A 27,995-nucleotide genomic window follows, 5' to 3' on the forward strand; every position below is an offset into this window, starting at 1 on the left:
AAATTGCCCAAGTCGATGTGTAAGAGTGAGTATGGAGTTAAAAGATCCGCTAAGGAGTCAAATAATATCACTCCTTAGACAGTATGCAGATATCTTCGCGTGGACAGCCCGGGATATGCCAGGAGTAAATCCAGAAGTAATGACACACAGGCTGGGGGTCCGATCAGGTTTTCAGCCTGTCAGACAGAAAAAACGAAGCTTCGCCCCTGATAGGGCACGGGCGATCGAGGAGGAGATCGCAAAGTTAGCAGCTGCGCGCCACATTCGAGAGGTGGATTATCCAGATTGGCTAGCGAATGTTGTGCTGGTTCCCAAAGGGCAGAGCAAGTGGAGACTTTGCATCGATTTCACCGATCTTAACAAAGCCTGCCCAAAAGATAGCTACCCACTCCCGAGGATTGACGCCCTAATTGATGGAACTGCTGGATGTTCGCTCATGAGTTTCCTAGATGCTTTTCAGGGATATCACCAGATTCCATTGCACCCGGAGGACCAGGAGAAAACGACATTCATCACCAACAAGGCAACCTACTGCTACACCGTAATGCCTTTCGGATTAAAGAACGCAGGAGCCACTTACCAGCGCCTGGTAAATAAGCTTTTTCACCAACAACTCGGGAGAAATATGGAGGCTTACGTCGACGACATGCTGGTAAAAAGTATGGTAGCCGAATGTCATCCGGAGGATCTGGAGGAATGCTTCAAAACCCTTCGTAAGTTCCATATGAAACTTAATCCTGTCAAATGTGCTTTCGGCGTTTCTGCAGGAAAGTTCCTAGGCTACATAGTACACCACCGAGGGATCGAGGTAAACCCTGCGAAGGTCAAAGCTATCATGGATATGCCGGCCCCGAGGAATGTGAAAGAGGTACAGAGCCTTACGGGTAGGATGACAGCCCTTGGCAGATTCCTTTCTCGTTTGGCAGAAAAAGGCCTTCCTTTCTACAAGGTCTTATCGAAAGCAAATAACTTCGAATGGAATTCTGAATGCCAGCGAGCTTTCGAAAAGCTTAAGGAGCACCTAGCCACGCCTCCGGTTCTTACCAAACCGAAGCCCGGAGAACCATTATACATATATCTGGCGGTGGCCAATGAGGCCGTAAGCTCGGTATTGATTCGAGAAGAAAACAGGATCCAGAGGCCCGTTTATTATGCGAGTAAACGATTATCGGGAGCCGAGGTTCGGTATCTTCCTATGGAAAAACTGGCGTTCGCCTTAATAACATCGGCGAGGAAACTCCGACCCTACTTTCAAGCTCATACGATTATAGTGCTTACTAACCAACCCTTGAAGCAGGTTCTTAGCAAGCCAGAGCTTTCAGGCCGGATGTTGAAGTGGGCAGTAGAGCTCACCGCCTTCGACATTGAGTATAGGCCGCGACCGGCCATTAAGGCGCAGTCGCTAGCAGACTTCATCGCCGAAGGGATAGGAGCTCCCGAAGGTCTCGAAGAAAACCAGAAACCATGGTTAGTGGCGGTAGACGGAAGCTCGACCTCGGGCGGCGAAGGGGCAGGATTAATGATAAAGAGTCCCGAAGGGCAAATATGGCCTTACGCGCTACATTTTGAATTCCGAGCATCTAACAACGAAGCAGAATATGAGGCCTTATTGGCTGGGCTGAGGTTAGCTGAACAGTTGGGGGCTCAAAACGTCGAGGTGAGTTCAAATTCTAACTTAGTGGTGCAGCAGGTGAATGGAGAATATGAAGCCCGAGAAAGTCACATGGCGCAATACTTGACCCTAGCCAAAGAGCTGATGGCGCGTTTCCAACACGTAAAGGTGGAATACGTCCCTCGAGCCATGAATACAGAGGCGGACTTGCTGTCCCGAATCGCCTCTTCCTCTTTCCCTACAAGCTCTCGGGAAATTCGGATCGAATCTCTTCCGCAAAAGAGTATCGAAGAAGCCGCAGACCAATTTTGTATCGATGACGAGCCTAGCTGGATGGACCCCCTGTTGTCATATTTGAGAGAGGAAAAGCTCCCCGAAGACGACTCGGAGGCACGGGAGGTCAAACGAAAAGCCCGAAATTTCGTGTTAGTCGGGGGGGAACTATACAGAAGGTCTTTTTCACAACCACTGCTCAAGTGTATCCGACCTCGCGAAGCAGACTACATCCTACGGGAGATTCATGAAGGAATATGTGGAAACCACATCGGGGCTCGGGCGCTTAGTCAAAAGGCCCTGCGGCAGGGGTATTATTGGCCAACGATGGTGCGAGATTCCGAGCAGCTGGTTAGAACTTGCGATCGGTGCCAGAAAACTTCTAACTTGGTCCATGTGCCGGCAGTCGCGCTAACTCATCTCGCCACACCATGCCCCTTCGCTCAATGGGGTATAGACATCCTGGGGCCTTTTCCCCCAGCAGCTGGACAGGTCAAGTATATCATGGCTGCTATCGATTACTTCACAAAGTGGGTTGAAGCTGAAGCAGTGGCCTCTATTACTTCTTGGCGGGTGAAACAATTTCTATGGAAGCATGTAGTCTGTCGCTTCGGAGTTCCTCGGGTGCTGATCTCAGACAACGGCACTCAATTTTCTGACCGGTCCGTTCGGGAATGGTGCCAGGAGTTGGGAATCAAGCAACAATTCACCTCGGTAGCTCACCCCCAAGCTAATGGCCAAATCGAACTCGCTAACAGAACTCTGTTGCGCGGTTTAAAAACAAGAGTAGATAAGGCGAAGGGTAGCTGGGTAGAAGAACTGTCGAGCATTTTGTGGTCTTACCGAACTACGGCGAAAGTCTCCACGGGAGAGACTCCTTTCAGTCTATGCTACGGCTCAGAAGCATTAATCCCAGTTGAAATTGGAGTGCCTACGCTACGAGTAGAGCTGTTCGACCCTGAATCCAATGAGCAGAGTTTGAGGGACAACCTAGACTTCCTTGATGAATTTCGTGATCAGGCGAGGATTCGACAAGCTGCTTATAATCAGCGCATAGAGAGATACTACAATCGACGAGTAAGAACACGAAACTTTCTACCAGGAGATTTGGTATTAAGGCGAGCAGACGTTCAGGGAGCCTGAGAAACAGATAAGTTAACACCAAATTGGGAAGGTCCTTACAAAGTAACAGAAGTCCTCAGCCCGGGGGCATACAAACTACAGACCCTCGAGGGTACGACGGTGAAAAACGCATGGAACGTGCAGAACTTGAGGAAGTTCTATCAGTGATAGCTCTTTATTATCTTCATATGATCTGTTAGTAATAATTTTACATTATATGTCTTGGCATCTTTTCTCTTTATTGCTTCGCGTATGCTATCCAGGAATAAATTCATTTTTTCTCCTATGCGTAAAAACTCATCATTTCCAAAGATCTGGGAAGGCACATCAGCGCAAAGGGAAAGAATTGACATACCTTCAACGGGGCTAGACCCCTCAACTATAACGAAGGGTCAAATATGACCCTCGGGGGGCCCGAATCCCCGACGAAAGCAAAGGATCAGATATGATCCTCGGGGGGCCCGAACCCCCGACGAAAGCAAAGGATCAGATATGATCCTCGGGGGGCCCGAACCCCCGACAAAATCAAAGGATCAGATATGATCCTCGGGGGGCCCGAAACCCCGACAAAAACAAAGGATCAAATATGATCCTCGGGGGGCCCGAACCCCCGACAAAAACAAAGGATCAGATATGATCCTCGGGGGGCCCGAACCCCCGACAAAAACAAAGGATCAAATATGATCCTGGGAGGCCCGAACCTCCGGCAAAAGCAAAAGATCAGATGTGATCCTTGGAGGGTCCCGAATCCTCGAAAGGCTTAAGATTGCGAGGATCAGGCGCGATCCTTGGGGGGCCGGAGCCGAACCCTTTTGAGCAAGCGACGAAGACCAAGTCTTGCGATGAGCAGGAAGGGTAAAAAAAAAGGAAGAATCAAGCCTGATCCCAAGCGGTCTTCTTTTTCTTGTTTTTCAAAAGAAAATTGTGTGAAAAATCTAAACACTTTTATTATTACGACAACAGGTTTTAATACAAAAAATGACTACTCTAAAGAAGACAAGGCGGCGACAACATCGAAGGGGATGGAGTCTACATCCAAGTTCGGGAAGCGCTCTTTGATGAGTTTTCTCATATGCTCAAACCCACCCCGAAGAACTCCTTCTAATTCCGCGGCATAAGCTTCAGAGCTTCGGAAATCCTCTCGACCATTCTGAAAAGCCACTTGGGCATCCTTGAGGGCAGATTGAAGTTGGGCATGAGCGGTACGAATGTCTTCTTTGCACCGGGAATAAGACTCCAACGCTTCGACCTGTCCCTTCTTGGCCTCCTTCAGCTCTAGAGTGAGTCTTTTTATATCCTCCTGAAGCTGGCGATTAACAACCTTAGTGGAATCCAGCTCCTCCCCAAGTCGGGAATTGGCCTGATTAGCCTCAAGCATGTTCTTCTGGACCAACTCCAAATCCTCCCGAGCTTGAGCTTCGGCTTCGTTGGCAAGTCGGGCATCTTCTTGCGCCAGCTCCACAGACTTGGTTAAAATATGAACACGGTGCTCGAGACCCGACAATTGGGAAGAAAGAGATTCCAACCCTCGAAGCCTTTCCACTTCAGACTCCAGGGAGATGATCCGAGTTTGAAGTTCGGACTCTCGTCGAGAGACCAGACCTTGGAACTCCGTAAGGTTCTGAGGAAGTAAAAACAGAGTATAGATTAAGACCTACTCGCATAGAAAAAGCGAAAAGTCAAAAGAAGAAGGAGTACGGTCGCACCCTTAGAATTTCAGCGCAATAGTCGATTTCGTTCGGAGTTCGTAGAGTCTCCGGTAAGACTAAAGCCGTTGAAGGAGCATTGGTGGCTTCAGGAGCCGAAGGCTCGGAGGGAGCAGCAGCTGGGGAGGCGGCTTCCATCCTGCGACGCTTCGTCCGGCGCGCTAAAATCTCCTTCGCCGACAACACCGAAGCCTCCTCCAGCGAAGCCTCTCCCGTCAGCTCCGAACGCCCCGCTGGTGCCAAGGGCATTAAAATTCGTTTAAAAATCGAACTGATAGGGATGCTGGGAGGCGTAGCACTGGACTCCGTACCTGCCATGGTTTGCCTTTTCTGGGCCTCTGCGCGAGCTACAGCAAGCACCTGAGCGATGGTCGCCGAATCGTCTTCGGGAGAGATCGGCAAGCGCGCAGGCATGGTGGAGGCTTCTCGCCGCGCGGTCGGAGAGTCTCTGGTTTGAGAAAGGAGAAGCGGGGAAGATGGGTCCCCCGAACGGGAAGATGGGTCCCCCGAACCCCCAGCAATGCTCCCCTTGGAAGCCTCTTGGAAGGTCCCGGGGTCTTCCTCCACCGCCCTTCGCGACCTGGACGGTAATGAGTTCTTCTTGTTACTCTTCTTGCTCTTTGGAATTCGCTCGGGAGGCGCAGTCCTCTCCAACACCCTCTGGTTGCCGGAAGGTGCCGAAGGGCCCTTACTCCCAGGGAAGTCCAAAATCATTCCTTTGGTGATAGCAGAATAAGATATTTCCCAGACCTCTTCATCTAAGAAAGAGATAACAACGAAAATCAAATACAGACAAAGGAAAAAGAGAGAGTAAAAGAAAAAGATGAAGGAAAAAGAGCTCACAGTTCTCGCCGTCCAAACCCGCTTGGGAAAGGCTGGGATTGGAGAGCCATCCTTCTTCCCAGTTCCGACTGTTCTTCATAAGTCGGCAGGCGAAATCTTCAATGGTCTCGACACTCGGACGCTTGTGTTTAGTGTCCAGAGTCCACTCGTTACTGACAGACCAGATCTCTTGAGAAGAGTCGGATGGCCTGGGGCGGACGAAGACAAAACGCTCCTTCCAATCATTAGAATCTTTCGACCCGCCGGATTGCATGAGAGTCGAAGCAGAAATCTCAAGATTAGAGTATCCCTTGCAGGCGAGAAGACGGCTATCTTTCACGATCCGAGGGGAGATGGAGATCTACCCTCCGGGGTCGCGGTTGGTCGTGAAGAAATAGTCGAAGAGGTCTCCAGTTGGCTCAATTTTGCCAGAATGACAAATAAGGAGGAACCCCATCAAGTATCGCCATCCGAAGGGAGACAGTTGGGCGGGAGCGATAGTAAGATGTTGAAGTAAGGTCATCACTCTTCTCCTGGGAGGGAGCCGAAAGCCCCTGTCAAAAGCACACTTATAAATGCAAAGGCGGCCGGCGACGGGATGACATGCTCGTAGATGGCTGTTGAACTCTACCTCCCACTCTTCGAGGACGTTGTACTTTTCTCTGAACTGTTGACATTTCGCTTGGCTCATCCATTGACATGGAATCGACGCAGCAGGATGTTTTTCCCACTCAATAAGCTCTGCACCAGCGGGATTAAACCTCCCAGAACCGATTATCGCCATGGCAAAGAGCTAGAAGAAAGAGAGGCGAAAGAGGAGGAAAACGCTTGCGGGCACAAGAAAAGCTAAAACTGAAGGAAAGTCGCACGGAAAGAGAAGTAGAGGGACTGAAGGGTTCCCATTTTAAAAGATCAAACTGCGGGGATAAGAGACCAAAGGACGAGCAATAATGAGCATTGATCACCCCGCACTGACAGAACTCGAAAGACGAAAAGGCCTCGGACAGCGCATAGGGAAGGGATACCGCCGTCAAAACCGATTGATTTTCGCGTCTGTCAGACGCGCAAAAAAAAAAAAAAAAGGGAGTTAAAGTGAAGAGCCTCAGGGGCCTTACTACTCCTCGGGCCCTTCAAGCCGAAGAGCTCAAGGAGTAGGGGGGCAAGTGATGAGGAGAACGCCCTCGGTCCCATAATTACGCCAAGACGAATACATAACAGCGGTCAAAAGATACACAGCAGACAAGCCTCGCACGTCAACTAGATAAGCACTCAATAGAGAAACCCCCGAGACCTCAGGAGTAGGCTAACCCACCAAAGATCACGGAGGCAACAGTTATCCCGAACTCCTCGGAGATGGAGGCTATCGCGAAACCCTTATCGGGAAAGTCCCGAAGAAGGCGGGAGGAAGATCCCGAAGATCCCTCATGATCCCTATCCCGAGAAAAGGTAAGAGAAGAAGGTGGGGGATTCTTCTTATCTTTCATCAATTAACATAGTTTAAAAGGGACAAGGAACCCTAGATCAAGAAACTAACTTAATCATCGGAGATCGACCGGGGGAGCAAGCCCCGTCTCCATTGCAGGTACATTCAGAAAGGCAAGAAGGGAACGTGCGGCTACCACTTCCGAAAATCCTTCATCACGACCGATTATTGATTGTGCAGTCTCTAGTTGGAAAAACTGGTTCGGTCAAGCCAGATCACACTGCTGGGAGCCCGGCCCTTTAGAAGGCCCATTGGGAGGAGGAATTATGCCATTGCCATAGTAACTTTAGCCCATCTCTTCTCGGGCCAGTGCTGAGATGAAGTTTCTCCCTTTCAGTTTGCACTTTGCAACTTTCCAGTGTTTTATTTTCTTTTTCTTTTTTTTGTTTTTTTTTACAGACATTGCCAGTGCATTAGGTGGGGTGACAATGAAATCCTCCTAGCACGTCACTACTTTTTATGAGAATTATAATTGTTGGTTGCTCATTAAAAAACATTTGACCACTCTGCGCAAACATTATTACTAGAATCTAACTAGATTAAGATGCTGCTAATGGTGAATAATATATGCACAGATATAAAGAATGCATAGATCAGATCTTTCTTATAAACCAATGTGGCTAACTACCAGTGATTATTATTTAAAAAAAGAAAAAGAAAAAGAACTAGTATCACATAAGTTTGATGCTATCATTCTGCTGTGATAATGCTTGGTTTGGAAGGGCCATTTTTGAACCTAGGATTCTGTCCTGGGACAGGGTAAAATTGTGAGTGATGGGATTGGGCATTTGGCAGGGCCTTGATCTCAAGTGGGGCTGTAAAAAATATTTGAGAACTACCAAGTGCCAATGCCATTAGCTTTTGGTAAATGAAGGATCCGTGTCGCTTCTGGAGGCGACACTCCAACGCACGAAAGCCTTCTTCCATATCTACTTTGCTTGTCTTTTTGAGAAGCCGTTGGCCCATCGTCTCACCTCTCACTTTCCCAGTTGCTCAGCAGAACCACCTACTGAATGGGGTAAAAAATGTGAAACTAGAATACATGAGGGGTTTGTACTGGCAAATATTAAAGTGACGGGGCTGGGGCTGGGGCTGGGGCTGGAGAGAATACTTTGTTGAGAACCAGAGAAGGCGTAATCGGCTGCAAAGTCAGAAGTCTCAGTCAGTGGACTCTGAATTTATTGAACGGGTCCAAGTCTCGATCTCGAATTCCCTCCACCTGCTGCCGCTGCCAGTCGGTCAGTTTCAACTTTGAAGGTTGAATAATAATTTTTTGGTTCTTTTTAAATTTTGATTTACTTTACGGGAATTCAAAGGAGTTCGTGGATCTAGATCCCCCTAAGCAAAGCAGTGTGGACCCATCCACCTGCCCCTGGTCAACCTTACTCGTTAGTTGGGTACAAAAGTTAAAATTTCTCCCCCACATATTATTTAACATGAGACGGATTAATCATACATGATAATGCATTAAATAGGAGACAGAGTATATAATACTTATAAGGAGTTATCTCCACAGAAAAGTAAAATTCTCATATTTCAACTATCATGAGTCGAAACTACATCCTTAATATAATTTACTACCTAAAAACTAATCGTACTGGCCCAGTGGGGCCTTACCCTTACTTACAAAATAAGCTAAGCTAAGCCATGCAAGAATTTCAATAATTGACCTTCCTGATCTCCACCCACCCAAGCTACCAAAATGAATAATGATATTTCTTATCCGTAACTAGAATTGGTGGTTTTCTTAAACGAATTGTTTGATATGTCTTGTATTCATTTTAACTGTTATTATTATAAAATAATAAATACTGCACAAATCATTGAATAAATTGTTAAATACCAGATTCTCTTCTTTGTGGGTGACATGAATAAGAAAGAAAGACGAAAGGAAGGTAAGGTAAAGAAAGAATCTAACGTATTTACTATTTACACTTCCTTGAATAAGAATTGGCTGTTTACAAGAGGGTCTTTATTTTATATGTACTCAATTATAAGATAAAATAAGAAACTAGCTAATTAAGAAAGAAATGATACTTATATATTATGTATGCACGGAGAGGGAGAGCTGTTGAATTAAATCATGTAGATGGTAAAGTATATTATGCAAATATATTGGGAATATTTGCGTAATATAAAAGATATGCTAACTCTTTTAACACATAATTATAGTTCATTGCTTTCATAATATTAAGTGTTGAGCTATACCCAATAGTTTTAAGATATAGCCAACGCATGTATAGAGGGTATTAAAGTATCTATTTTAACGATATTATTCAAAAATTGTAAAAGTTCATTAAGTCAATCTTCATTAATCAACTATTGCTAGCTAGTAGTGCATTTTAGCCATATCTTAATTAGAGATATAAATGTTTTGTAAATAATAATTGAATCAAATACATATAATTTTTTAATGGATTCCAATTTTAAAGAAATTAGGACACTCCTTGACAACTCAAAATAAGATACAGATGAATTAAAATGAGTCATTATTTGTAGATATGTTACACAAGTAACGTTACACTTATCAAAATCAGAATTTAAAACATTTATTTTTGTTTATTTTAAGATGTACATGTAGTGTTTTTATTAAAAATGTTTCACCATTTACATTTGTTAAAATTTTATTATTATTGTTGATTTTGTGTGATTCAAAATTGTTTAAAATAATTGCATGCTGTTACGTGATATTCAGGTATATTTCTTTTATATTTTCCTGAATATAATTGTTGTCCAAATTTATTGTTGTTATATGTTGTTAAGTGTAATGCATGTTATTATTGTTGTGGGCTACTCTTTATGGGCCGAGCCCATATCCGTTTCTGTGTTGCATTTGTTGTTGGTTTCTCTCTGAAACCCTAAGTCGACGATTTCTTGAAGTGAGACACATCTTGTGAATCCTTCGTTCTGATCTTTGTTTCGATCGGTTGGTTGGTTGTTTCTATGGTAAGATCGTATGGTAAGTGGCTTTATTGCTTAATCTCTATTTTGTTTTAAACGCTTGAGGCGTGAGAGATTGATTGATTGAAAGAACAGATTCTTAACCTTGATCGCGAGATCAGTATAGAACAGATCTACTCTTGTTCTTGTTTTTGGATTCTATTTCAGTTGTATTTCTGCAATATTGTTTTACTTCAAATTGATATCTTGTAACCGATTGTAAAACTTGAGATCTAGTGGATTGACTAGAGGCAGAGCCTCTGCCATGAGTAAGATCTATTAATCCAAACACGTATATCGTTGTGTCTTTGTTTGTGTGTGTGAGTTGTGGTTAGAATCTTTCGTTTTCTGTTTACTGTGCTTGATTTGTCTTTGGCCGAGATAATAGGTTGGTTAAAACCTATAATTATTGGTGTCACAATTCATCATTTTATAATTTCAATAACCAATAAATAAATTAAAAAGACATTAGTGAATGAAAACACAAATAAATCTCGAAAAACTTGTAATATCTAAGGGTACGTTTGATTGCAAGTATAGAATTTGCATAGAAAGAAAATATTTTTTAGGCAATTCAATTGTCTAGAATTATATTCTAAGAAAAATATCAATTGAAGGTGGTTGATTGACTTAATTTTTTACCTATAAATTGTTATAATTTTCTAACTTTTGGTGTTTGATTGCGATTATTTTTCATAAAAATAATCACATATATACTAATCAATAATATACAAATTAATAATTAATTACAAAAATAAATTAAATATGCATACACAAAATATTCATTCATCATTTAGAGACCCATATTTGTTGCTGAGCAGTAAGGAATGAGATGAAGAGCAAAGACTCATCTTCGTTGCTCAGCAACGAGGAAGGAAATGTAGAGAAGAAAGAGAAAGACCCATCTTTATTGTTGAGCAGTGAGAAATGAGGTGAATAACAGAGACCCATCTTTGTTGCTGAGCAACAAGGAAGGATATACATTTATGCATGTAATTTGTTTTTCACCTATTTCCGTCCCCACTTGATGCAATGCCTTTTCTGCTCTTACAAAAAGACTACAGCCTCACCTCCGCCTCTCGTCGCCGGCCAACCCCTCAAAGCTGACATCACCCAAACAATCCATCTCCCAACAACTCTTGCAGACTCAATGGCAAGGGAAAGACCAAGCTCTGGTCCATTCTCTCTTCAAGACATACTTTAACGCTCGCTAGAAAACAATTTCTCTATTTTCATGAGAATTTATTTTTCAACAAAATTGGGAAAAGAGGGTCACGTGATTCTAAGTGGAAAAATATTTTTCATATAAAATTTGATCAATCAAATACTCTAAAAGCTGGAATTTAGGTAAAAAATGACAATTTTTCATGAAAAAAATGACCAATTAAACAACTTAAGTTATAAAGTAATTATAGTTTTACGGAAGAAAATATTTAAGATGCTATCTTATTAGTTTAACAATTAAATAATAATTAGAATTCATACAATAACATATTAAATATTTTTTAACGGAATAATTAATTGAAATCACCCAATAAAACTGTGATTAGTTTTTGGTTAGGTGGCTTCCACCCAATAATTAATCATAAAAGTATGGAATTAGTATGGAGTGGGTCCATCAAACAAGTCATACGCTACGCTAGTTCACGGAACCTGATGGCGGCGATGAATTCCTCCTTCTGGTGCGGCGGAGAAAGACACTGCCGCGTCCAGTACTTCCGTCCATGACCAGTCGGCGCAACCGTATTATATTCCAATTCACAAACACCACCACCACCACCAGTTGCTGTTCCCTAATTTTATTTTTTTTGACTTTTTTCCGGTCTCTTGTAGCGTCTGCGGCTAATGGGTCAGTCCGCTTCGTCCTACTGGTTGCCGTCGGGGTCGAGCCGTGGTCCGGCGAGGTCGGGCAACCACAGGGCTGCCGTCCGGTCGGAGGTTGTGTCCCTGATGCCGACGGAAGATGGGTGTGAGGAGGTTCACGAGGGTGTTATGAGTTGTGAAGACTATATATCTGAACTTCCGGATTTGTGTTTGGCTTGGATTTTTCAGTCTCTGAGCTCCGGCGACCGGAAGAGCTGCTCACTGGTTTGCAAGCGGTGGCTCCGGGTGGAGGGGCAGAGCCGGCACCGCCTGGCGCTCGACGCGAGGTCGGAGCTCCTCTCCATCGTCCCTTCCCTCTTCTCGCGCTTCGACGCCGTCACGAAGCTCGCTCTCCGGTGCGACCGTCGATCCATCAGCATAGACGATGACACGCTGATTCTGATCTCCTTCCGTTGCTCGAATCTCACGCGCCTCAAGCTCCGCGGCTGCCGCCAGCTCACCGATGTCGGTTTAGCCGCTCTCGCCAAAAACTGCAAGGGTTTGAAGAAGTTATCGTGTGGCTCTTGCGTGTTCTGGGTCAAAGGCATGAACGCACTCCTCGATCACTGCTCCAATCTCGAGGAGATCTCTGTGAAGCGCCTCCGTGGCATCCACGACGGAGGCGCCACCGACGAGTTGGTCGGGCCCGGCATCGCTTGCTCGTCGCTGAAAACCATTTGCCTGAAGGAACTATACAACGGCCAGTGCTTTGCACCGCTAATAATTGGGGCGAAGAATCTGAGAACTCTCAAGCTGTTACGTTGCTTGGGAGATTGGGACAGGCTTTTGGAAACGATCGCTAATCGAGAGAATTCTCTTGTCGAAATCCATTTGGAGAGGCTTCAGGTGAGCGATTCAGGTCTCAAGGCGGTGTCCAATTGTTCGAATCTCGAAATTCTGCACATCGTCAAGACACCGGATTGTACGAATGTTGGAATCGTGTCCATTGCGGAGCACTGTAAGAAATTGAGGAAGCTTCATATCGATGGATGGAGGACGAACCGGATAGGCAACGAAGGCCTGATCGCCATTGCCAAGCATTGTGCAAACCTTCAAGAACTGGTACTCATTGGCGTCAACCCTAGCTCAATTAGTCTCGAACCACTGGCATCCAATTGTCAAAAGCTGGAACGGTTAGCTCTCTGTGGCAGTGAGACAATTGGGGATGAAGAAATTTCGTGTATTGCTGCAAAATGCGTGGCATTGAAGAAGCTCTGCATTAAGGGGTGCCCAGTATCAGATCGGGGTATCGAAACTTTTGCTTGGGGCTGCCCTAATTTGGAGAAAATAAAGGTGAAGAAGTGCAGCCGAGTGACAAGCAATCTTGCAGATCGGTTGGGGGTGAGGAGGAAATCTTTGGTGGTGAATTTGGATGTGTGTGAGGTTGGAGCTGAAGTGTTCGATACGAGCGGCAGCGATGGCGGGCCACAGGAAGATGGTGTGGAGTTTCCTCTGGTGGGGAGCCATATCAGTGGTGGTGGTGCTGTTGATGTGGAGGCTCCTCCTCCGAGCAGTAGTAATGGACGGCCGTCGTTTTTCAAGTCAAGGTTTGGGCTTTTTGGAGGGAAGGGTCTTGTGGCTTGGACATGTAGGAGGAACTCATCAAACAATAATAGCCCAAATGGAGGAGGAGGCTTCTGATCTGAATGTTGATGTTCTGAACTCGATCTTTTCCCCGTTGTTGGAAGCAGGGCACCTGATTTCCTGCGCTTAAAATTCCTCCTCCTCTAATCCATACTGGCTTTGGCTTGTTCTTCATGGTTTTGCCAGACACGACACAAATTGTATCCTGGAATATTCTTGTTGCACTTGTGCCTGATTTGATTCAAATCTCCTTCAATACATCTCTCTACCTATATAGCTTCTGCAGCTGCTGGTGGTTTCTTCTGCATTTGTGTTGATCATCGTATTCATCTTTGTACTAGCAGTCACTAGTAGTAGTAGACTAGTCGTAGTAGTTTGTCTGCCCTTCTTTCCTCTTCATGCTCCGTAGAGTGAGTGTGTAGTCTTTACATGAAGCCATGTTTTCATGTAAATCACCAAATTTTCTTTGAGTGAATTTGCATCCTTCTATTTTTTTTTTTTTTTGAATTTTTCACTCTTCTGATAAATCACACCGAATACCCCCTCAAGTTTAATGAAATTATTATATAAACTTCTTAATAATTTTTTGACCATGGAGATTGGAATGTGAGGTATCCCTGTTTAGTTTAACTTTGGTGACGCCTCAAGGGTAAATTGCGTTTTCTTTTTGGCTAATCCGTCGCCTTTTCAATTTACAAAAAATATGAGTTCTTTTATGGTTCTTAAATACAAAGCATAAGTTTTCAATTTAACCTAAATCAATGTTGATTACATTTACTATATCAATACCAGTATAAAGAAAAAAATATTAATTTAAAATTTATTAATAAAAATATTATGATATAAAAAAAATCCACACAATAATAAACACAACATTGATTCGTATTAACTAACTTATTGTTTTATAAGATTATTATAATTTTAAAATTCTCAACGTTTAGAATTGATTGACCGTGATTCGTTAATCCACACTGATGTAATGGATTTGAAAGGGAGAAAGATGTGATATGATTTTTGTTGATTCGCCAATCGATTGGCCCCTACAAAATATTTCAATACTCAAGTAAATAAACGAGTAAAGGTGCAGAGTCTTAGTAAGTTAACAAATAGAGTATATACATTGGCTTTGAAAAGAGTTAGTTGATATATAAGAGGAGGGAATGTCCTCCTGCATGCATCGTACGTTTGCAGGTGATAAAACTGAATATTCAGCACTGGCGATAGTACCTAGACAGTGACATGGTGCTGACGAGACCCTCATTAATGAGGATGGGATCTAAGACAGGCATGCAAAAACAATGAAGTGGCTACAATGATGTTGTTGTAAAGGTCAGAATGGGACTGACATGGCCCAAACAAATGGGCCGAGAGGATGGGACCAAGTTGGGCCTCGACAACCTAGCTAAGACAACACCCAGTCCACTACTGTTTTCTGGTTATTCCGTGATTTTTTTGTTACGCGAAGTGATCAATTACACCAGCGAATTAGAAGTATCGCTAAGAGTTCGTTGGAAACATCACCAAGATCTCACTTGATCTTGTGATCTGGGCTAGGGTTTTAGCAATAAGTGAGCTTGCCCCGACGAGCTCATTTTCGAGCCCATTGGACCTTAAGCGATTGGGGTGGGCTGGGCTACCGGGCTGAATTCAGCCCATAAGAAATAGTGTAAGAAATACCCATAATAAAAATCAAATAGTAATCAATAGTATTATAACACTAAATAATAAAAATATTAGTAAAATGGTATGATTGACAACTGATAAACAGTAAAAAAAATTCTTAATAATAATACTAATATTATAAAATTTTGGAAATTGTGGAAAAGAATTAATTTTTATGATCAATGATTATTATTATTATTATTATATTAATATTGTATTGACAATTTGAATTTGATAACATTATTACCAATCTCATTTATTCATAATTTGTATAGTAACATTCTATTAAATCAATATCATTGGAAGTATAAAATTAATAATCCTATAAATATTATACCAATAATATTAATTTTAGAATATTACCAATATTCTTGTAATTTGATAATAATATTAAAAACATGATACTGCATAAAAATTAAGCCAATATGTCATATAATTATTTTGAACAATTTCTCTGAATTTTAAAATAAAAATATTTAATTCTCTATTTCATTTTAATAATAATACTTTAAAACCTTTTTAGCAAATTACGTGAATGGGCGCGGGTCTTCGAACAGAAGCCAACTTTGCGGTTAATGGAGCAGTCCGCTTCGACCCATCAGTTGTCGTCCGGGTCGATCCTGGGTCGGGACTGTAGTCACTTATATGTATGAAAAAAGAAAAGCGGATTGGTATTCGGGTTCAGGGCAATAAAGACCACTGGTACTAGGAGAATTGCCAAAAGTTTGAAAGCGTAAACCCTAGTTTATGTTCCCGGCTTTTTTCCGCTTCGGAATCGCCGCCTTTCCCGATGGAAGAGTGGACCGCCAATTTGGACAAAGAGGTACTATTTGCTCTCGATCTGGTTCTCTTTAGACATACATAAACATGCCCCTTTCGTCTATGTGTTTGTTGATGCATTTATGCACATATATATATATTTATAGTGTTCAGTTAAGTAGTTTGGCTGACGAAGATAAATATCATTGTTTCGTGGATCGCGTTAAATTCTACGTTTTTGGCGACTATAGTTTTCCAATCTCTGTTATATGGCTGGAGATAATTAGATAAATTCCGAAATTGAATTCCAGTTGTCGCATCCTGAACACTTGTAACTACGGTTGATATTATAGATTTATGTGATCATTTTCCCCGTGCTCGGTATGATAGTATCCAAGTTGAATCACAAACTGATGAAGGATTTAGTAATCTGTAGTCTAGTGAAACCTTTAGAAATCAACTTGTTTAATAATAAAAATCAAATTATATGGTGGCATAACTATAATATAACAGGACATAAGGATATCACCAATTATGCATCCCTAGTAATCGAGGTGCTAGAAGTGGATACTGATTATGTTGCATCTTCTGCAAGGTGTCCTTTCCCTTCCAACCTGTTTTTCTACACGTTGGGTTGGACTGTTTTATCATGTACCGTTTCACTTAGCAATGATTGGAAATAACTAAACTCACATATGCATTTACATGCATATAATTCTATTTTCTAAGTATACTTTAGTGGGCTGGACAAGTCTGATACATTTATTTTAGTTGCATTAAAATTGTAAATGGATGTAGTTCAAAATATAAGTTTTGTTATTATATTTATTTTATACTCTTACCAACTTGTTTTTTTCTCCTTGAGTAAAAATGGTGAAGTGATGATTGGCATGGCAACCTTGTTGGGCTTAACCATAGAAATGCCTACTTGGCAACCCTGTTGACTAGTTTAGGTTATAGCTTGACCCCTGTCCTTCAACCATCAAGTGAATTATGCTTTTAGATGGTACACACTCCAATTGGTTTATATACGAGTGAAACAACCCAACCCAAGTTCAAATCAGTAGCAATTTGCTTCTTTGGAAATCTCAACATACCTCGTGTGACTCCCTAGTAAAAGTGGATTGGATAGATAGCTCCATCTAATTGACTCTTTAAGCAGTTGGAGCTAATGCTTACTGACTTGAATGGAGGTTATTCAGTACATGTATTGAGAATAATCTTCTTTCTATCAATCAAATATTCTGGATAAGGCACCTTGTAATTAAATAGCAACTTAAAGCTTGTCTGCTATTATAATGTTTTATTTTCGAGGGAAGTCACAACTGTTTGTGCAATGAATTGTGAACAATCCTTCTGCAGTGGAAAGTCTTTATTCTTAAAAAGGATATCTATTTCTGATTTCACTAATGATATTAAATAATTCTTTTAGTTCTGGCTTATTTCTTCAAAGTATGAGCTATCAGATGGTTGACTGCTAATAAATGGATATTAATACAGTTCGATGTTGATCTGAACTTTAAATTTTATCAGGTTCTTGTAGAACTTGTCAAGATCGCCCAGAAAAGAGGAATGCAGGGTAGTAAAGGGAGTTGGAAGGAGTTTTTAAGCGTTTATGACAAAAAGTTTGGGTCTAGCTTGAGTGATCCAGCAAGGAGGTCCACTGATGCACTGGCTGCTTTTTTGAAGACTTTTAGCCAAGATGATTTAAAGGTGGTAGTAGCAAAACAGGTGTTACCTTGGAATTAAGTTTTACTTGCTTTTGAAAAGACTTGCATGATTTGTATGTTTTTTTTGCAGTTTTTTGATAAAGTAATTCAATGCCATTCCAACCGCAGCACAGTAGAGCAATTCAAAGAGAATTCTTCAGAAGTTGAATCCCCCGAGCAGGTTTGGTTGTATTAAAATGTTTTTGCTGAGTGGGGTTTATAAGCTGTAGTTTCAAACTGAAATAGCCATCATATACTTTTGATGGGTTTAAAAAAAATTGATAAATGGATTAATTAGGATCAAACTATTTCTATTCTATCTTCTTATTTTTTGTGCAACGCCATGTGCTTTTGGGTTTTTCCATCATATTAGGTGCTTTCTTTTGGCAATTGTGGTTTCTGGTTCTCCTTTTTGTCGTTGTCACATACATCCATAACTACCAGTGTTCTCAGCTTAAACCCAAGAATGTTGGCCAACTAATTTTTCAAGCGATGTGGTGAGTCTTTGGAGTCCATTTATTACTTTGCTCTTGCATGTTTCTGCAAAATGTTTGAGCAGAGTGGCAGAAACCCATTTTATTGGCAGGATTCATTACTACTCTAGCCACTCTAGCTATTTTATCAGCAGTTAGTAACTGGTATATGCTACTTTTGCTTTCAAAATTGTCTCTTTCTAATTAATTGTTTTGAGTCAGGTTATACATTTTACGATTTTGTTGAGGTTTACTTATCTTGCTTATCATGTAATTGAGTACAATCCTCATCAACTTGCTGTTGTGACAGTGCAGGGGCTGGTTCGTTTAACTCTTGAACATTCACAATACCCATTAGATTATTCATTGCCGTCACACAAGGAGGTTTGCTATCAGTTTATTTGCATTTTCTTTTTATTACTTCTTGGTCTTGCCAATATTTTTTCTATTATCCCTTGCTGGTTGAGCTGTTCTTTCAGTATTTCATTTTTTAATTCTTTTAATCTTCTAGGGGAAGTGCGCTTTAGCAATTTCTCATTGTATATGCTATTGTCTATTTCTAGCTAAAGATAAATTCAGAACTATACAAGGAGGCCTTGCACCAAGTATGCAGGCTGTGCCACTGGAGTTTCTGTTTTAGTATTTAATGCAATTTGCAATATCTTGGAATAATTCTTTTGATCTACTTGTCATCTTGAAGTCACTGCCTTTGTTTGGGGTTGCTTGCATGCGAGCTTCACAGATTATATATGATATTTTTTTTGTTTTTCCCTTCTATAGGACTGAAAGAAAAGCCATCATGCATTTCAAATTAGATTTATAACCAATGAGTGATGAGTGATATCAGTCATAGTTATAGTATTGTATTTGAGAATAATCTGCAGTCTCTGGTGTCACGACCCCAAGGGCGGACAGGGGTTATAATTATAATAAGTAGGCTGGGGGTAAGGCTGTAATTAGATGAATACATGTAATAAGCTATTGTAGTACTTTGCGGTTATAGTTGTGGGCCGCTTGTATGTGGATGGTTATAACCAGAGGCAGCCTATAAAAGGAATCAGGTGCCAAGGATGGAAATTATGAATGAATTGGACATAATTCTTTCCCTCCATTCTCTCTCTCAATTCTTCCCCCCCCCCCCCCTTCTAATTCTCTCTCCCTCACTTAATTCAAATTCATACGGCTACTATATTTACCGCATTGTTCAAGCCTCCGATCCGAGGCGTAACACTTTGGTATTAGAGTCGGTCGTCCTCGGAGATCGAAGGCGGAATCAGTTCAAGCAGGATCAATGGTAGAAGACACGCGCATGAAGCAGTTGGACACAAGCATGGAGGTGTTGGAGTTCGGAATGAGCCAGACTCATGGAGCAATTGCTCAAGGAAGGGAAGATCAAGCCGTTGCCAGAGAAGCTATGCAGTGGGAATTAGAGAAACACCAAGAGACTATCGAGCAATACAGGCAGAGAATTCACAGCATATTCAATATGTTCTCTGCCCTTCCACAATTTAGGCTACCACCTAAATTCCCACCACGGTCGATGACAGATCCCAGTCAATCTAGCCATGGGATACTTCCACGACCAGATGGATTGGGAGAACCAAGTGAACCATTAGAGGCGGACACAGGAGCGTCGGTAAAAGGCCTGAATTCTCACGTTACTGTCCACACTCCTATGCCTTGTTTAGAGATTCCCCTATTTGACGGATCCAAGCCTAGGTGGTGGATTTGTTGGTGCGAGAGGTTTTTTCAATTGTATAATATACCTAAGGTGTAGAGGGTCACCATGGTAGCAACGTATCTCAGTGATACTGTTGACTCTTGGTACCAGGGTTTGACTAAGGCAAGAGAAATGGAGGTTGGATGGAATGATTTTGCAGAAGAGTTGTGTGTGAGGCTTGGGGAGAAGAACATGTCTGATGTGGTTGAAGAATTCAAGATGTTGAAGCAGACATGGTCGGTGGTTGAATACTTGGATAAGTGGTTGAAATACTTGGATAAGTTTGAAGAATTGAGGGCCTTAACGTGGAGTGCACAACCACATTTCACAAAACAGTACTTTGTATCTAATTTCGTGAGTGGCTTGAGGGGAGAACTACGATCAATGGTCAAGATGATGATTCTTACCACCGTTAGGTAGGTAGCGGAGAAGGCAGGTTACATGAACTGACCTTAGAAGCCATTTTTGGTAAAGGCAAAGTGTAGCCTAGGAGTAGCATGAACCCTCCATAACCTATGGGGATGAATTTGAGGGGGACAAATGTTGGATTAGCATTTGGACCCCCTAGGACCAATTATAATGGGGTGAAAGGGGCTACAATGGAGCAGAGAAGGCAATTGGGACTCTTCTACAAATGTGGTGATAAATATGGTCCAAATCACCAGTGCAAATGACATCTATTAAGGATGGAAGGCAAAAAAGAGGGGGAGGATGATGATGAGGGGGAAGGCAATGAAGGGGTTGTAGAAATGGCGGAGGAAGTAGAAGTAGAAGATGGAGCGGAGATATTTTTTCATGCTCTAAAGGGGGAACCCACGGGAAGATCATTAAAGTTAGGGGACAAGCGGGGAAAATGAGGCTGATGGTCCTTATAGACAGTGGCAGCATGCATAGCTTCATAAACAAGGCCACTGCCATTGACCTAAAGTGTGAATTGAGGGCCACTTCTTGATTGTTGGTCATTGTAGCCAATGGTAACTGTATGTACAACCACTACAGGTGTGCTGACTTCAGGTGGTTCATGCAGGGGAAAGAGTTCTCAATGGATCTGAGGGTCGTAGAATTGGGAGGATGTGATATTGTCTTGGGGGTTGATTGGATGAGGACGGTTAGTCCTCTGACATTTGATTTCAACAAGTTGGAAGTTACATTGGATGTGGATGGTGAAAAACTAACCTTGGTGGGAGTCTGGAAACAAGGGAATGCAAGCTTATTTTGGGGAGACGGCTACAGAAGTTGTGGAATAAGAGTAAGGTTCAAAACTCCCAACTATTCTCTATTTAAGCCATGGAGATAGAAGAAGAAGAATGCACTGCTGGAAGTGACAAGGGAAAACAAACATTAGTACCCGCATTGCCCCAAGATGAGGTAACTACACTAGACTCCCTCCATGTACTCTTGATTGAATTTAAGGATCTATTCGCTGAGCCTACCTCACTCCCTCCATTAAACCACTCCATTACCCTTAAACCCAATTCTGAACCAGTTAATGTCAGGCCATATTGTTATTCAACTATGCAAAAATCTGAGATCGAAAAACAAGTGAAACAAATGCTCTCAACTTCCATGATTCAACCCAACCAGAGTCCATTTGCCTCCCTAGTCCTATTAGTAAAGAAAAAGGATGGGACTTGGCGATTTTGTGTGGGTTACCATCAGCTAAATGACCTCACCATCAAGAACAAATTCCCTATACCTATCATAGAAGACTTGATGGATGAGTTACATGGAGTAACCATTTTTTCTAAACTAGACCTGAGATCGGGATACCATCAAATCCACATGCACCCTACTGATATCCCAAAAATAGCCTTCCGTACCCATCAAGGCCTCTATGAATTCTTGGTAATATCCTTGAGGACTCACCAATACCCCTGTCACTTTCCAAACCCTAATAAACCAACTATTTGCACCATACCTAAGGAAATTCATATTGGTGTTTTTTAATGACATACTCATTTATAGCCCTAACCTGGAGCTACACTTAAACCACTTAAGGACAGCTTTTGAGATCTTTAAAATCAATCAACTGTATGTTAAAATGTCTTAAGTGTTTATTTGCCAAGAAGGAGGTGGAATACCTAGGGCACTTGATCTTGGGTGAAGGTGTTAGTGTAGACCCGAAGAAAATATCTGCCATGACAGAGTCGCCTAGGCCTTCCACGGTGAGGGAATTGAGGGGCTTCTTGGGATTGATAGGGTATTATCGGAGGTTTGTCTCTCATTATGGGGTAATCAGTAAGCCCCTTATGAAACTGCTCAAGAAGGATAAATTCCAGTGGAGTCCCCAGGCAGAAGCAACATTCACAACACTAAAAGAGGCCATGCCTCAAGCACCAGTCTTAGCCTTGCCGATGTCTCAAAAACTTTCATGATGGAAACTAATGCTAGTGATCTGGGGGTAGGTGCAGTGCTCATGCAGGAGGGAAGACCGTTAGCATACATCAATCTGGCCTTAGCCCCAAAGCATATGGGAGTAAGTGTTTATGATAAGGAGTTATTGGCAGTTTTGGTGGTAGTAGATAAGTGGAGGCACTACTTGGAGGGTAACCATTTCATAATAAAGACCGATCATGAGAGCCTTAAATACTTGTTACAACAAAGACTTCATACCTAGCTGCAGAAGAAAGGGGTATCCAAGCTGCTTGGGTTGGATTACACAATCCACTACTGGCAAGGGAAGGAGAATAGAGTGGTTGATGCACTATCGAGAAGGGAAGGAGGGGTCTGTTGCAATGCCATCACTGTTGTGATACCGGATTGGGTGAAGGAGATCACTGACAATTATCAACACACCGAGTGGCTTAAGGAGTTGTAGGAGCAATTGGCCGTGGAACCAACATGGAGTAAGAGATACATACTATCAAACAGATTGATCAGATACAATGGTAGAATAGTAGTGGGGAAATGATCGAGTGAGAAGTAGAATTCTACAATCCCTCCATGATTCACCCTTAGGGGGCCACTTGGGAATTAGAGCTCTTATTACAAGGTAAGACAACTCTTCTTTTGGTCAGGACTAAAGAAGGAAGTAGTGGAGTTTGTATTAGCTTGCCCTACTTGCCAGAGATGCAAGCATGAACATGTGGCCTTACCAAGCTTATTACAACCACTTATCATTCCAGAACAGGCTTGGGAAGGGATATCTATGGATTTTATTGAAGGACTACGTAAGTTGGAGGGCAAGGATGTAATAATGGTGATTGTGGACAGATTGACCAAGTTTGCTCACTTTGTGAGTCTCACTCACCCATTTATGGCCCAAGAGGTGGCGAGGCAATTCTTAGATGTTGTGGCAAAGATACACGGGGTCCCCAAATCAATAGTGTATGACTAAGACAAGGTTTTTACTAGTCACTTCTGGCAAGAATTGTTTAAAGGATTGGGAGTAGGATTGCATGTCCACGGCCTACCACCCGGAGATCGATGGACAAACAGAGAGAGTAAATCAGTGATTGAAGTCTTATCTAAGGTGTATATGCTTTGCCAAGCCTAGGATTTGGAATCGATGGCTGTCTATGGCATTGTGGTGATACAATTCTAGTTACCACTGTGCCCTAAAAAGGTCTCCATTAGAAGCACTATTTGGTTACAAGGCTCCTACCCTACTTGCCCTGATGAATGCTCCTACTACGGTATTTGCAGTAGAGGATTATCTACAACGACGCCATAATATGATACAACTATTGAAGAAGGAGCTTGCGACGGCTCAAAACAGAATGAAACAAGTGGCGGATAGGGGAAGAAGTGTTCGAGAATTCAATGTGGGGGACAAGGTCTACCTAGAGGTTAAGAGGTTTCTCTAGCATTCCTTCTCAACAACCCCGGTATCTAAACTGAGCCCTAAGTATTTTGGGCCCTATACAGTACTGGCCAAGGTGGGCAAGGTAGCTTACCAGCTACAATTGCTAGAAGGGAACACTAATCACCTAGTGTTCCACGTATCATTGCTCAAGAAGACAGTGGAATCTGCATCTACTACCAGCCAGAACTTTCCCACAGTAGATGAGGACTAGAAAGTGGCTATGGAGCCCCAAGCTATCGTGGACCAAATGATTACTTACAAGAACACACTGCCCTTAACAAAGGTACTTGTCCAATGGAGCCACCTACATCCGGATAACACTAGTTGGGAGTACCTTCCGGATTTACAGAAACAGTACCCCCGAGCAGCTCATCTCTTATCCTTTCTTGGGGACAAGAAAGGCTTCCGGGGGGGGGGGGGGAATTTGTCATGACCCCAAGGGCAGACGGGGGTATAATTGTAATAAGTAGGCTGGGGGTAAGGCTGTAATTAGATGAATACATGTAATAAGCTATTGTAGTACTTTGTGGTTATGGCTGTGGGCCGCTTGTACATGGACGGTTATAACTGAAGGCAATTGGACATAATTCTCTCTCTCAAATTCTTTCCCCTCCAATCTCTCTCTCAATTCTCCCTCCCATTTCTAATTCTCTTTCCCTCACTTAATTCAAATTCCTACAGCTACCATATTTACCGCATTGTTCAAGCCTCCGATTCGAGGCTTAACATCTGGCTCCATTTTTACTTTCCTCGTGTTAATTTTTGATTTATGGTTTGTGACTATTCTACTTAGTTAAGGCAGTGTCTTGGTTTTCGGAACAGCAAAGTGAAACGTCTTATCAATTTTGTGTTTTTTCTTTTCTATGGAAGCATATGCACTGATGGTTCTTTGGTAGTTTTATTAGGAAAAATGTGCTATGTCCTGGACCATGAATATTATTATATAATTTTTTTTACAATGGAAAGATAATGACTGCTAAGTACCTTTCTTATTTGTTTCGATGCATGGTTTCTCCTTGGTGAAGAAGTATTTGATTTGGCTGATTGTGCATATGGCAAATGAACAACTCCAGCTGGCATTTTATGAAGCGTGTTCTAGTAGGTCATTTGAAAAGCAGTTGAACCCTGTTACTTTGAAAGTTGCTGTGTTTCTTTAATTGTCCAACATAATTTTAGGCAAACAAAAAGCATGTGTTTTTAAGTACATTTGTTGCAGACTGACTGATTCTTGTTTTCCTTGGTGTATGGTTTAATAGAGTCTAAATTCTTCCTGTTACTGACTGACTACTGCCTTTCAGTAGTCCTGAATGCTTTTTATTTATTATTATTCTTTTTCAGTTTTCTTTCTCATTTTCTACCTTTATTTATGCTAATTTATTTGTGTTCTCTTCTTGTTGATATGTTGAGATGGTGACAGGGGTGGTTGGTAATAAAGTGCAGTAAGAAAAAGAAGACAATGAGATCAACTGCAATGGTTGCCATTGATTGTGAGATGGTTCTCTGTGAAGATGGGACAGAAGCTCTGGTGAGAGTTTGTGTTGTTGATCGCAATCTGCAGGTACTGTTTAGGTTTTTGTTCAACTCTTGGAGCATTTTGCCCTTGTTACCTTCACTCCCCTCACATATAGACACTGGCATAATAGAAGTAGCTATACGTGTGCATCTAGTTAGATGAATTCAGATATCTCAGGTGCCCCAATTTTTCATGTTCTCTTGATTTTGCTAAGTTGATTGGGAACACTATTAATTTGGAGTATTTCAGGTGAAAGTTAATGAACTTGTAAATCCAAATAAAGCAGTTGCAGACTATAGGAGTGAGATCACTGGGCTCACTGCAAAAGACTTGGATGGAGTTACTTGTTCATTGTCTGATGTACAGGTAATATGCAGTGGTTGGTTTTGAAGAATGTAATAGGCAAAATGACAATTGAAATAGAATTTAATACAATTTGAATAATATTATCAGACCAGCAAATAACCAAACAAATGAAAATCTAACTGCGTTCTATGTTGTCTTCGGGCATTTTGCAGAAATCAGTGAAGAAGCTTTTATCTCATGGAACAATACTGGTTGGCCATGGTTTGAACAATGATCTGCTTGGTAGGTTAAGCTGTATGATTGGATGTCGATTTCCTTCTACTGATTCTTTTTTCCTGATACAGTTGAACTCCTAGTATTTTTTATTGAGTTTCCCCATCTATTCATTTGACATTTTACTAGTTATCGGCTGATTGCAACCTCTTTGCCCGTGTCTGTTCTCTTTCCTACTAATAACTTTGGATACACTTATTTCTAAAATATTTTATTTACAGCATTAAAGATAGATCATGCAAGAGTGATTGACACTGCTTTTATCTTCAAACATGGAGATGGCACTAATTTCAGAAGGCCTTCTTTGAACAACCTGTGCAAGGCAAGTTGTTAATTATGTGCATATATTTCTATTTGTTGAACTTGTCTAACTTATGATCTATATCTTGCTGTTGTATCTTTGTATATATGTGTGCATGTGCGCTTATCCCTTGCTTATATCTCTGCTCGAAATGACAATTTTCTTCTCCAACTGTGTTAAGTGCAGGGTTCATTGAACGACTTTTAGTGTGTTTATAACTTTGCTTGTAACACCCTTCCTTAACTATCTGTCATTTCTTGACTGCTTGGTTGGGTCTCTTTGGAATTATTGCATTTAGTTCCCTTTTATTTCCTGTTTTTTACTGTTTCATTTGGGCCAGCACTGTTTTATTTACTGTTTTTTACCTAGATGCTGCACTTTCCGCATGCTTTTCCTGGATAAGTGTGCATATTTAGATTCTTCCATGACTTGCTCTCACAGGCTGTGCTAGGATATGAAGTCAGGAGCAAAGGTGCTCCTCACAATTGTCTAGATGATGCTTGTGCTGCTATGAAACTTGTTTTGGCCAAGATAGAGTCTGGATTTGATGATGTTATACCATTGGTTCATGAGAGTGTAAGTTTAAATATTTCAAGTTTTGGCTCTTCTTGTCTCACTGCATTTGAGATTGTTAATTCATCATGTTGTGATCGTGTAGGTGCCTGATATGGAATTGTCAAAACTACTTCTCCATAGGATTCCAGTCAATGTGCCCAGTGAAGAATTGCATAAGATTATTCCTGGAGACTTTTTAATTGAGATCAAGGTCAGAATATCTGTGTTCCTGATCCGAACAGTTCAGATATAAGCTCTGTGTCAGTTAAGAAGTGTTGCCTCATTTAGGGTCACCACTGCTGGACTATCAATTTACTGAACATTTCATCAATATTTATTTTTCAAGTCTCCAAGTGTAGTTGGCTTTTTTTCCTCCCTTTGATGAAACAGCTGATACAAAAATTTATTTGGTGGCAGCCCCAGAAAAAAGCTCGAGGAGGCACCTACTCTGCATTTGCAATCTTTAAGAATCATCAAGAGGCGAATCAATCATTTGAAAATATTAGTGAATGCCCGGAAAAGGCATGTCCCAGATGAGTATTCTTTATTTTCCAGAGCCTCTATTATCTGGAAAAGGTGGAGCTAGTATATAGCTATACTAATGTATTTTCTGACTCTCATTTTCCTTGAGAGGAACCACCTAAGCTATTTGTCCTTAATGAAGGATCAAACAAATTCTAATCATGATATTACATAGTTTTGATCGCAAATTCTTATCTATAACATAGATATTATCCCTTAGGGTTTGAAAGCTAATCTGCACAGAATTTGGTTTGCAGTTCATGTGTGATTTTCTTATTAAGAAATATTCTCATTATTCCTGTTTGTATTCTTTCATAAAACATTTCATGCATAGCAATTAACTTTTGTTGGTGATTGTGTTAGGACTCTTCTGGACTACCACAGAAATGTATTTCATTCCACCTTCAGTCAGGAGTTACCGGGAGCTTATATGTTCGTAAAATGGCACGTGATAATTTTCTCGTCCAAGTCCCCTCAAGGAAAAGAGCATCCCAAGTTGAGGAGACTGCAAAAGAGTCCAAGAAGCTGAAATCTGATGACGTAGTTGGTGAGCAGACTAAAGCAGGGTCAAATCCTTGTGATGGTCACCTGAAGGAAATTGAGAGATTGAAGCACGAACTGAAGCTAAGGGATGAGGAAATCTCCAACTTGAACAAGCTCGTGGTTGCTCTTACAAGGAAACAAGGGCTCTAATCAAACATCTTGTCTACAGTATTTCTATGTTGGTTGAGTTACGCAGAACAGCATGTCATGTTTTATTGACAACAGAGAGATCCTGCAAAGAATTGGCTGGAGACCAGTAGAGTTTTGATATGCTGCTGCGGAATTCTGAATGAGATGTGGAGTGCTGGGGCACGATTTTGTGGGCTGACTTTTAACTTTTGTGGCACGGCATCATTAGGAGAATTTGTTGGTGTACTTTTTTGTGCTGATAGAGTGAGGCTTATTGCACCACCAACCATCGCATCATTAATTATTAATATTTTTGACCC

The 27,995-nt window shown here is 41.7% G+C and overlaps 3 protein-coding genes across 3 annotated transcripts; 2 read left to right on the top strand and 1 right to left on the bottom strand.

The window, feature by feature from the left end:
- Nucleotides 1-3,989: 3,989 nt before the first annotated feature.
- On the bottom strand, nt 3,990-5,809 carry LOC127803725 (uncharacterized). Its single transcript, XM_052340165.1, has 4 exons — nt 5,557-5,809; nt 5,025-5,471; nt 4,714-4,946; nt 3,990-4,628 (listed from the first exon to the last, which is right to left on the bottom strand). Exons 1-4 carry the CDS (start codon nt 5,807-5,809, stop codon nt 3,990-3,992), a joined length of 1,572 nt encoding a protein of 523 aa, XP_052196125.1.
- A 5,772-nt stretch (nt 5,810-11,581) lies between these two features.
- LOC127804779 (F-box protein At1g47056-like) lies at nt 11,582-13,901 on the top strand. The gene has a single exon (XM_052341784.1). It carries the CDS (start codon nt 11,804-11,806, stop codon nt 13,460-13,462), a length of 1,659 nt encoding a protein of 552 aa, XP_052197744.1. The 5' UTR covers nt 11,582-11,803; the 3' UTR covers nt 13,463-13,901.
- A 1,822-nt stretch (nt 13,902-15,723) lies between these two features.
- Nucleotides 15,724-27,994, top strand: LOC127803490 (small RNA degrading nuclease 1-like). Its single transcript, XM_052339741.1, has 12 exons — nt 15,724-15,890; nt 17,360-17,539; nt 17,627-17,716; nt 18,324-18,392; nt 24,951-25,091; nt 25,296-25,412; nt 25,565-25,634; nt 25,847-25,947; nt 26,368-26,502; nt 26,585-26,692; nt 26,899-27,003; nt 27,367-27,994. The coding sequence occupies exons 1-12, from the start codon at nt 15,858-15,860 to the stop codon at nt 27,694-27,696; spliced, it is 1,479 nt and encodes a 492-aa protein (XP_052195701.1). The 5' UTR covers nt 15,724-15,857; the 3' UTR covers nt 27,697-27,994.
- The last annotated feature ends 1 nt before the right edge of the window (nt 27,995 follows it).

This window comes from Diospyros lotus, chromosome 6 (assembly GCF_014633365.1).
Source record: "Diospyros lotus cultivar Yz01 chromosome 6, ASM1463336v1, whole genome shotgun sequence".
In the NCBI taxonomy this organism is placed as follows: Eukaryota; Viridiplantae; Streptophyta; class Magnoliopsida; order Ericales; family Ebenaceae; genus Diospyros; species Diospyros lotus.

Bases quoted from the DNA above. Each gene is read 5' to 3' on its own strand.
- LOC127803490 (XM_052339741.1), top strand. From the start codon at position 15,858: ATGGAAGAGTGGACCGCCAATTTGGACAAAGAG. The intron at 25,092-25,295 runs GTACTGTTTAGG...GGAGTATTTCAG, and splicing joins TTGTTGATCGCAATCTGCAG to GTGAAAGTTAATGAACTTGT. The intron at 26,693-26,898 runs GTCAGAATATCT...ATTTGGTGGCAG, and splicing joins ACTTTTTAATTGAGATCAAG to CCCCAGAAAAAAGCTCGAGG.
- LOC127804779 (XM_052341784.1), top strand. From the start codon at position 11,804: ATGGGTCAGTCCGCTTCGTCCTACTGGTTGCCGTCGGGGTCGAGCCGT.
- LOC127803725 (XM_052340165.1), bottom strand. From the start codon at position 5,809: ATGCAATCCGGCGGGTCGAAAGATTCTAATGATTGGAAGGAGCGTTTT. The intron at 4,947-5,024 runs GTACGGAGTCCA...CCTTGGCACCAG, and splicing joins GAAAAGGCAAACCATGGCAG to CGGGGCGTTCGGAGCTGACG. The intron at 4,629-4,713 runs GTGCGACCGTAC...TTACTTCCTCAG, and splicing joins ATTGCGCTGAAATTCTAAGG to AACCTTACGGAGTTCCAAGG.